The 10,632-nt window shown below is 46.3% G+C and overlaps 1 protein-coding gene across 1 annotated transcript; it reads left to right on the top strand.

Annotated features, from left to right (window-relative positions):
* The first annotated feature begins 1,656 nt into the window (after positions 1-1,656).
* Positions 1,657-10,336, top strand: NRGN (neurogranin). Its single transcript, XM_023499537.2, has 5 exons — positions 1,657-1,764; positions 2,192-2,366; positions 8,250-8,476; positions 8,785-8,804; positions 9,377-10,336. Exons 2-3 carry the CDS (start codon positions 2,352-2,354, stop codon positions 8,469-8,471), a joined length of 237 nt encoding a protein of 78 aa, XP_023355305.1. The 5' UTR covers positions 1,657-1,764; positions 2,192-2,351; the 3' UTR covers positions 8,472-8,476; positions 8,785-8,804; positions 9,377-10,336.
* The last annotated feature ends 296 nt before the right edge of the window (positions 10,337-10,632 follow it).

Raw genomic sequence — 10,632 nt, 5'->3', positions numbered from 1 at the left:
TCTATGTGTCTATCTCTCTGCATATGTATATCTTCTGCCATGTCTAGTCCCATCTTGGAGACATCCCATCCCCCAGGGCAGGAACCATGGCCAGTGTAGCGTGGGTGCTTGGAGTGGGCTGTTGCTGTGGTGTTGATTGTGTCACTGGGCTGACAGTTACCACAATATCCACTCTCCCGTAGGCTTGAGACTTTTTAGAGAGACCACTTTCCTCCCCCCACTCCCCAACTCAGACACCACAATGTTTATGTAGGAAAAAGGGATAGTGCTACAGGTATAAGGGGGCTGGGGGATTCACTGCAAAGACACCCCCTCACCAGCTCTGACCAGCAGGAAGAGGGACCAGGAGGCAGCACAGCCTGCAGAGGAAGGTTGCCTAGCAACTTGGGAGACTTTACTGCAAACTCACCAAATCCCAAAACTCCTCAGTTCTAAATTAGGAAGAGAGAAGCACAGAGACTGGGCCTGATACCTACCTTCCCACTTCCCCTTCCATCCCCACAGGACCCTAGAGATAGAGTCCATCAGGGAGTTATCTAACCTAAGGCTACATCTACTCCCAATCAGCTAGGTAAGAGGTGTGAGCCCCTTAGGCAAGTTATGGTTTATTAGAGTCAGAAAATGGTATTTTGTACCAAGAACTGACTGCATTCTCACTACATGATTGGGTCTTCAATAAACTGGGGGGGGGGAGGGGAAAGAGGAGAAGGGGAAGAAGAGGATGGAGAAGTCTCTCATAACTCTAAAACTTTGGAAACTCGGCATCAATTTAGTTTTGAGGGACCAAGCTAATTAATTTCTATCCCTACCCTTGCTCACAATTAGATCTTCTTTTCTTTTCCTTTGGTCCCAAAAACTCATATCTTATCCTTTCAGAATCAACCTATGCTTTTCCACCCTCTACTTAATCTTAATTACAAGGCATCTCCAGAACTCCATCACCTATCTTCTTTCTTCCCTGAATGGCCCTATCAGCAATTCTCTCTCTCCCTCCTTTAGGTTCTTGATTTAGAATTTTCCATTTTTCTTACACACATCTTACCCTTATCCATAGTATATTCTGCACCATTACCAGCCCTACATCTCTGAAAGTGATAGCCTAAGGTAAAAGACATGAGATTTTCCTTCCTATGTAGATTTCCCCACAAATTCCTTCCCCCCAGCTTTTCAAATACTGACTGCATCCTCCCCCTAACACTTCCAGGATCCCAGAGAGATAAATGGAATTCTGATAATTCACTGTGCTTTAGGTTATGATGGCTTTCTTCTTTAGATGTACAGGAAAGGGCAAGGGCAGGTGTGTATTTAAAAGCAAAGGATTTCTCGGATTTTGAGGGAACTTCCCCTACAGCAAGGGGTAGGGACGCAATAAATTCTGGGAAGACAGCTTTCTTGATAGATGTAAGGAATAATGGGGAGTTGATTTTTGAATATTCTTTCCTACAAATATATATATATATATATCATATGCAAAAGGAAAATGTATTTCGCATTACCCTGTAGCCTGTGTATCACAAATCTGCAGGTCGCAATTGCATATGTGTCTTTCTGAGCAGGATATGTGCGTTTTGGGGGAAGGGAGCCTAAGTGTATTTCAGCTAATCTATTTAAAGTACAGCAGTGAGTGTGTGTACAGCTCCTTGTGGGGTATCTGAATTTTTGAGTATTTGTGTATGATTATGCGTCCATCACTGGTCTTCATAACTTGTAGGAAGAATAGATCCACCCTGTACTGGATATGAAGAGGAGACAGCTGATATTTTGGTATGAGGTCTGTGTGTGTTTACTTTGGGGATTCGAGTGAGAACGGAGAAGATGGAAGAAATGATCGGGGGAGGCACATCTCTGAGGGATGGAAAACAAAAAGTGGGGGGCCATCTCTCGGGGGGAGCTGGAGCCTGAGGTAACTGTTATGTCTGTCCGGTTTCCCGTACTCCTTGTCTGCCAGTCTGCCGTAATGGGGAGCAAGAGTGTGGGGGTTATTCCCTGGGAGTTCGGGAGGCTGCGGGCGTGTAGGAGGAATAGAGGAAGGTGGGTAGGTGGAGGGGCCGGGGCTGCTACCGGTAGGGGTGATGAGGAGGGGGAGAAGAGAGGGTATAAAAAGGGCGGAGCCTCGAGACGTAGCCTCGCCTCTCCTCCGCCCACTCACGCTAAGACTCTTCCTGATTGGCTATCCTACTGTGGGGTTCAGGTTACATCCCAGAGCAGCCCAGAGCGCGGGAGAGAGAGGAATAGAGTCGGGAGCGGATTTTGCACTCTGAGCCGGGCAACCCGAGTCCCCGAAGCGCGTCGGACCGCACACCGCCCCCGCCCCCGCCCCCAGCCCCGCCCAGCCCAGCCCTGCGGTCGGGATGGATTGCTGCACGGTAAATACAAGGACCACCAGAGGTGGGGTCTGAGGGGGCTTTGGGCCAACCGAGCCGGGGGTCCCCCGAGGCACCCTAAAATAGGGCATGTGGGACCTGAGGGGTGGGCGACCCCAAGAAAGGAATTGGGACATCAGTTAGGGGGCAAAGGTAGCTGCTCGGGGGGAAATTGGGGGGGGGGCGCGGGGGCGCCCCCGCTAAGCTTCCAAATCCTAAGAACGATTCTGCGGAGACGGCAGTTGTGGTTATTTATTTATTTTTTCATGGTCGGACTTCCCCGGCCGGAATAGACCGTAGTCTTTACTTAGTGAAGCTGCGGCAGGACCGAGGTTAGACTGGCAGGAGACCCTTTCGGAGAAAGAAGGGTAGGAAGCCACGAGAACGAGAAGATTGTGGTGGATCTCTCCCTGGGAATTTGTAGGTGGGGTAGTCTCCACCTACTGCCAGTCTCCCGAGTCCAACTATGCTCTAGGTGGGAGTAATCAGTTAATTGGTTAATGCTGATCGTGGACGAGAAACAATCTGGATGAAAGTGTTCTATCCTCGTTCCTTTCCCCCTCTTCTCTTCAGGGAAGGGGGCGGGGGGGATTGGATGAGGTGACCTCCAGAGGTCTCTGCAGGCGAGGAAGGAAATATCTGTAATTTATCATCCACCCACATAAGAAATCAGAACGTAGCAAATAAGAATTTGTCTAGCTGCCCCGGGAACGGTCTGAATTATCTTACTTTATTCACACCTTTTCATTAGTCTAGATCAGTAGAATTGCACATCGAGAGGATTATGAACTCAGAGCCTCTGTCTCTCAAAACGGAGATCAGGCAGTGGGGAGAGAAAGGTTTAACGTGGAAAGAATGGTCCAGTTCTGTGAGAATACCAGGAAAAGGAGAGAAGAAAATTGAGGAAAAGAGGGAAGAGGTTGGTTTTTTTTTTTTTTTTTAGGTATGGTAGGATCTGGAAGAAGAAAGGAACAAATATCGTGGATAAATATATTATTAGTTGTCCAGAAATGGCTTAATAATCATCTGAATGTTGTAAAAAGGGAGTCTTGCCACTAACAAGTGCCACCAGTCAGTAGTTCTAGTTGCTGAAAGGAGTGGGGAAGAGGAGAGGGTTTGAGAGAGAAAATATGGTTTCCTGAACAACAAAATGAGCTGAAAGGTGAGAACAAAGAGTACAGATGCCATAACTGAAGAATTTTAGTACTGGAAGAGGAATATAATATTTAGAATTTGTACAGTATTTTTAAATTTGCAAAGTGCTTTACATGTATTATTTTATTGATCCTCACAACAACCCTATGATGTTGGCACTGTTATCCCCATTTACAGATGAGGAAACTGAGGGAGAGAGATTAGAGTGATTTGCACAGCTAAGAATTATCTGAAGCAAGATTTTAAATCAACTCTTCATAACTCCCAGAGCAACCTCTTTCCATTGCCTCAGTGAATCTTTCTCCCGTATTAACCTTACTCCCCTGGAGTAACTAGAGAATTTGCTTTATTTCCCTATCATTTGGGATCCAGAGGATGTTACCTAAATTGTACACCACAGAATAGTCCAGCTAAAGCCATGCCTGAAAAGAATTTTGATGAGGGTAAGGAGATTGCTGAGAGAAATTAGGAACTCTCATTAATACTACAGTCATTCCTATAGCCCAATAGCCTTGAAAATTTAAGAGGGCTCCAGAACTGGGTCACCTCCCCCACTCCCACTTCACACCTTCACTACCACCACTACATACACACACACACATAAACCCCTACATCAGAGGGATTCCCCTTCTTTGGGCCCTTCACTGTATTCTCTATTCTCCTACATTTGTCAGGTAAACTGGATAAATAAATGTTCCCAGATTGTGAGCAGTGAGTTAGCTTTGCTCCTGTTCTGGAAAAAGAAAGTATGGACACAGATTGAAGGGTGGGGCAGGGAAGAAGACAGGGGCTGAGGGGCTCAGGTATGGTTGAATTGTAGAGCAAGTATATAGCTGGAATACAGGTTTCATTCCTCATTCTTCTCCACAGGAGAAGTGGCTATTAGAGAATACTATTGAATTCCATACAAGAACTGGAACAGGCAAGAAAAGCCATAAAGGACTTCTTGAGTATTTAAGAGTAAATAGTGTATGAATGGAATTGGAATTAGGATACTTGGTTTCTAGTCTCAAGTCTGCCATTGACAGGGTTTCTGACCACGGGTAAATCACAGTAAATCTCTAAGCCCAAGTTTCTCATTTGTAAAATGAGAAAATTGGGCCAAAAAAATCTCTTAAGAGCTCTAGATTCTATTTAATCTCAACCCTGAGTCTTATCCCACCTTGTCCTTCCTCTTCTCTCCCCGTTCCACAATTTCCTACTGGTTCTGACTATAGAATTTGGGATAAGGCCCAGCCCTGCTTTGTTCTTTACTTCCCCTTGATATTAAAAAGAAAAAGGCTAGACCTCCCAAGGCAAAGAGGGTTGAGAGGGAAGTGCCTTTCCTGTTGATGCAAGCATTATAAGTATTCATTTCCAAAGTTTTCTGTCTTGCTTACTGTTCATTTCATATGAAAATATATACCTCATCACTCCTACCCTTCTTCCCTTCCAACTACCTCCGTCTTTCCCTAGCTCCTGCTAGGTAAAATTGAGGTGGCCCAAATGAAGCCACTAGAATCATAGCCACTGAACCACCTCGGAATTGAGACCCTCCCCTTTCTTTCTTTCCTTTCTCTTCAATTGGGCTAGCTGGTCCTTGAGGATTGAAAAGAGATGCCAGGAGGAGGTGAGGTAGAGGGAAGGCTTTTGCTCTTTATTGCAGGTTTTCACTCTGACTCTGGCTTTGGTAGATTCAATCCTTCTGGGACTTCTCCCTCCACCCCCAACCTTATTCCTTTAGAGTTGCTAGGGTTCTGGAGAGTAGGACTAGTAGTGATCATTGTGCGTCCAGCTCTGAAGCAGAAAAATCACACTTGAGAATTTGGGAAGTGGGGGTAAAAGACTGACCCTTGATCCTAGGGATCTAAGAAAGAGAAAGAAGGGTCCGTTTAAAAACTAGAGGATGTTCTAAACCAAAGAAGATAGAGGGGCCAGTGTTGCCATTCTAGCTTTTTTAATAAAGATAGGAATATTTTATTAAGATAACATATAAGGTTAAAACTTAAGTGCCATTTAAAAAAACCTTAAGATAGAGTGGCAGAGCCAGAAAAGGGGTTGAAAATGGGAATAAGGAGCATGATAAATATATTTCAGAAGTGTTAGTATTGACCTTTTACGTAAAATTAGACTGAGTGTGCACAGAATTTAAACTGATATTGTCCAAATCCCTAGCAACCATGTTAATAAGAACCAAAGGAAGTGGTCTACTGAAACTCCAGAGAAAGAAGAGGCTTACATATATCTTATCTTCTTCTTTCCCTCAACTCGGTGTCTTAACTTGTTTTTTTTTTTTTTTTTTTTTTTTTTTTCTGCTCCAGGGAGATCATCCTCCACACTTCAGTCTCAAATACATTCACCCTATCCCCTCTTCCAAGAAGAGAAACTATGGGAAAGCAATCTCCAAATCCAATTGACTAAATTCTAACTTGCAGTTTCTTTTTTACCTGCTCCCAAAATATTTGAGACAAATATAACATAGTATAGAAGACTTAATAATTAATGCTGTCACAACAAGAAATGGTGTGAAAGTAGTGCCAGTGGTCATATGTCCAACAAATTCCCCCTACCCTAACCTCCCATATACATATAAATGATAAGACAAAAAAGTCCCTTTAAAAACTGGAGAAAAGTTGCTAGAAATGACATGACAAAACCCAACTTACATACTTCAAAATAAAACTAACTCTGAGAAGGAGAAGCACAAACTACATAAGCTCCTTGAATTGAAATCCAATCTATTCTGGATTAATGTGATGTGATTAATACCATTGTCTCACCTCCTGCATCCCCAGTTATGCCTAAATACAACTTTTAGGGAGGCCATGATTCTATGTGGTCTTTGGAGGTCAAAAGAGCCTTAGACTAGGGGTAATTAACCTTTGTTATGTCTTGGATCCCTTAGGCAGTCTGTTGTGGACTCCTCAGAATAATATTTTTAAATAAATAAATTAAAATAAATATAAGTACCAAAAAAAAAAAAGTTAGTGAAAATAAAAATATAATTTTTTTTTCCCCATCCAAGTTCATGGACTTTCAGAAATCTATTCTCAGGCTCCAAATGAAGAATCTCTTTTAAAAAATTTGCTTCATCTAGCATTGTAGTTCAATTTATTCATATTTCATGTTGTCCCTGATTCATTCTCCCATACACACACACACACCACAGGCCTTTCTGCTCCAGTTTATATTTCCTTCTTCTCTTTAGTGGGTGGAAATGAGTTTTTTCCTCTGCTGCTTTTCCCATCTGGACTTAAAAATACTCTCTCTCTCTCTCTCTCTCTCTCTCTCTCTCTCTCTCTCTCTCTCTCTCTTTCTTTCTCTCTTGATGGAACTACTAGAGGTCCAAATTCTTTTGGCTGTAGCTGAGATACTCAAACTCCTTGAGGTTCTGTGAGCCAAATCTATTATCTAAATCTGTGTGATCCTATACAATCTCCTTAATTCACTTTTTCAGTTACCTAAATCTCTTCAATTGTGAACTCTCTCCCTAAAGGCTGATTGCAATCCATCTGCTTTTCTCTTTCGGTGTTGTTGTCAGTGACATATCCTCCACCAGAAGGAAGGGAGAGGGGAAGGGTGAGCTCCACTATCTTGGAGGTTTTCTCTAGATGTCTTGACATTCTATCTATACCAGTGAAATGTGTGGTTTATCCCTAAAATTATTCCCTGATTTTGTTAATGAACCAGTCCTCCTTTTTTCCTGGTCATTATGTCTCTCTATGGACATTCTCTAAGCAATTTCTCCTTCAAAATTCATCAGTAAGACTTGAAGCCTATTCAGATCAATAAAAATTAACCCATATGCCCTCTTTATATCGCTACAAAATTATTATGACCATAATCTCCGTCGAGTGGAAACCATTGTTGATGAAAGTATTAGAAAAGATTCTACAGCAGATTCCATTTTTATGGTACCATCATTGATTGAAAGATGTAGAGAATCCAACTCCCATTTATTGTTGTTGGCTGCTATTAAAGCATTTGATTTAAAACAAAATGCTTCTTTTAAATGGCTCCTTTGACAAGAACCCCAATCACACCTAGTCCCCAAATAAGGAAAATGTTGCTGATTCTCTACAGTTCTGGATTCTCTAACCTGGATCCCTTGTAGCTGAAAGATATCTCAGATATCATATAGCTCAATCTCTTTATCACAGCTAACAAAGCCATATGCCCAGAGGGATTTTAAAGTTGGGTGGTTATAGATTACTCTGACTAGACTCTCACTAGATCGATTCTCTGATCAAGTGGGTCTTGGGGGGGGGTCAGAACCGGGAGAGGGAGCTATGCTTCCTGCCTCGTTTCCTGTTGTTTTTGCTTCTCCAAGTTTTACTGGCTATCCAGATCCTCCCCCATCTCCTAATTCCAGTTGGCAGAATTTCCAGCCCCAAGCCTTAGGCTTCCTTTCCTAAAAGGGTGTGGCCAGAGAGACTCCAGGACCACTCCGGGACCTCTCCAGTCCCTTAGGGGCTATTCTCCATCCAGGTTTCCAATGTGCAGGTTCCCACCCCCGGTACCCTCCTTCCTGTGCTATTCCTTCCCATCTATTCTTGTCTGCAGTCCAGATCCCTAAATACCTTGACTCAGTTCACCCCAAGAAGGTCCCCTTCCCAAGTCTCTAGGAAGCCCCGTCTCCCAAGACCCTCTGGTTCTCGATGTCTCCCTTCCCAGCTGGAGTTTCTTCTCATTCCTGATCTCCAACCACACCCCATCCAAGCACAATTCTCCTTTCCCCTCCCAATTCCCTAGGAGAGCGCTTGTTCCAAGCCGGACGATGACATCTTGGACATCCCTTTGGACGATCCTGGCGCCAACGCGGCAGCTGCCAAAATCCAAGCGAGTTTCCGAGGCCACATGGCGCGGAAGAAGATCAAGAGTGGGGAGCGAGCACGGAAGGGCCCAGGCCCCGGAGGGGCGGGTGGCTCTGGAGGCGCCCGGGGAGGCGCGGGAGGCGGCCCCAGTGGAGACTAAGCCAGGTGAGAGCCAAGTGTCACCATCTATCCCCAACCCTTTCCCGGTTTTCCCAGCATTAGTATTCCTTCCACTCCCATTTCAGCCCTCCGCTCACTTGGGACCCTTCTGCTCCCGATGTCCCAAGAGAAGGGCGGCTAATCGTGTTACCCCGGGGTCTAGAGGGATATCGGGGCGGGGGGAGGAAGGCCGAAATCCCTAGCCCAGATGACTGGCTGCATGGTGGGGAGGAGGAAAAGGCCCTGTGGATTCAGTAAGCTCACCTGTTTTTCTTTCTTTACCTCTCAACCCTTCATCGCCCCTCAACCGAAAGTGAACTGACTGTTTTCTAAGGTAATTATTGTGTTACTCGGGAGGGGCTGGAGTTGTGCTAGTATCAGCCGGGGTGTATTAGTATCTTTGTCGGGAGGGGGCGTGTCTGTCCGTGGGAGGTGTCAAATCCTTCCTCTCCTTTTTCTTCAATTCCAAGGCTAGGAGACACCACCTGCTGCTGCCAGGGCTGGGGGAGGTGGAGGGGGCTGAGGGGGAGGCGATGGTTGGGGGAAGGGAATGCTGTGAAAACTGTCGGTGACCCAGAGACAGAGACAGCATACACACCTGGACAGACGTACAAACGGAATTACACACTTGGGGCCACTGGCATACACAGCGATTCAAACATACGCAATTTCTTTCTCTTGGGTAGGTCATTTCAGTTCAATGACTGGGGGTTGGGGGGTGGGGAGCAGTTTCTGGATAAGTGGAAGTCCCAGGCATCCTCCTCTGAGGCTAATCTCCTTGGCATCTTTGCGGGGGCGCAAGAAGAAGGGGGGGGAAGCAACAGCTTCTGACCCCAGCTGGGGGGAGGAATGGGGACGAGTGGGGGGAACAGGAGGCGATGATGTTCAGAGGTTCTCCCTCCGCAGTTCCCTAGGTGAGATGGATGCCACGTCCCCTTCGCAGTGACAAGACTTCCTTGCAATGTTTGTGACTCCTTCCCCCACCTCTCCTGCCAGCCTCAGGAGCCCACACGCCACCGGGAGACCCCTCCCCTTCGGGCCGGCTCCTTTCGGAGTCACTCTACCTGTTCTCCAGTCTGAAAAGGGACCTGATTTCCCTATCTTCTTTATCCCTCTCCTCTCCGTTTGTCCTCCTTTCCTCCATCTCCTCGTTTCGCCTAACCCGCTCCACCTCCGCAGCGCACCCGCCCTGCATGAACTCACCATCAACTTTGCTAAGCTCCTCTTCGCTTTCTCTCTGCGGATTGCTGAGAGCGCCCCCAAGTAGTCCCTTTGTGTGTGTGCTCCCTCTAAGGAAACCCTGTTTGTTTTTGTGGGAAGCCGAGGGGTATGCCTGCCCCCCACCCATTCTCATTATGCTGCTGTAACCATCCCCACCCAGCCCACCCAAGCTCCAAGACTTTGGGCCTTCTGCTCCTCCACAGGCGGTCCCCAGTTTACACACTCGGGGTGAGGGGAGGCTTTTGGGGGTGCCGGAACCCTTCTGGGCGAGATCCTCTTCTGGTTGATGGGAGAAGGAGCGGGTTCCCGTTCCAGAGGTCTTCTGAAGTGATGGATATTGCACGCCCAGTCCCACGCCTGCCTGAAATTTCCACTCCTGAGCCCATTCCACAACCCTGTCCCCCTCGCCTCCACTGCTGCGCATCCCGGGACCACCTCTCCAACTCTTCTTGTTATGCAAACTCCTAGGCCGAGGTATTCGAGAGGCGGTGTGGGGGGAGTCAGAATCTGCCCCGCCCCCTGCCCTGCCCGCCCAGCCCCGAGTCGGGCTCCTGGGGCTGTGGCAGAAGGGTTTTTAAATTTTCGTGTGTGCATGTGACCGCTCTGGGTTGGAATGTGAACAAATAAAGAGGAATGTCCAAGTGTTCCGGGCTACCCTCGAGAAGGGGTTGGGATGGGCTTAAGGAGAGGGAAGGCCCTGGCCTGGACTAGCCCCAACCTGACTTAGAACTTTTCAGAAATACAAAGAAATTTTCTGACAGCCCTGCAAGACAGGTAGTACAAGTATCCCCATTTTATAGATAAGGAAACTGAAAGAAAGGTTTAAGTGACTGAGCCCAATAGTTTGTAAGTGACGTGGCCTGGATTCCAAAATATGGCTGGAAACCTCTACCAACATGTGAGGGTGGGATGTATCTAGATGATCTGGATAGATTGATGGA

This window comes from Sarcophilus harrisii, chromosome 3 (genome assembly GCF_902635505.1).
Source record: "Sarcophilus harrisii chromosome 3, mSarHar1.11, whole genome shotgun sequence".
Taxonomy (NCBI): domain Eukaryota; kingdom Metazoa; phylum Chordata; class Mammalia; order Dasyuromorphia; family Dasyuridae; genus Sarcophilus; species Sarcophilus harrisii.
Note: the sequence above shows the minus strand (reverse complement) of the source record. Positions and strands in the feature narration are given on the sequence as shown.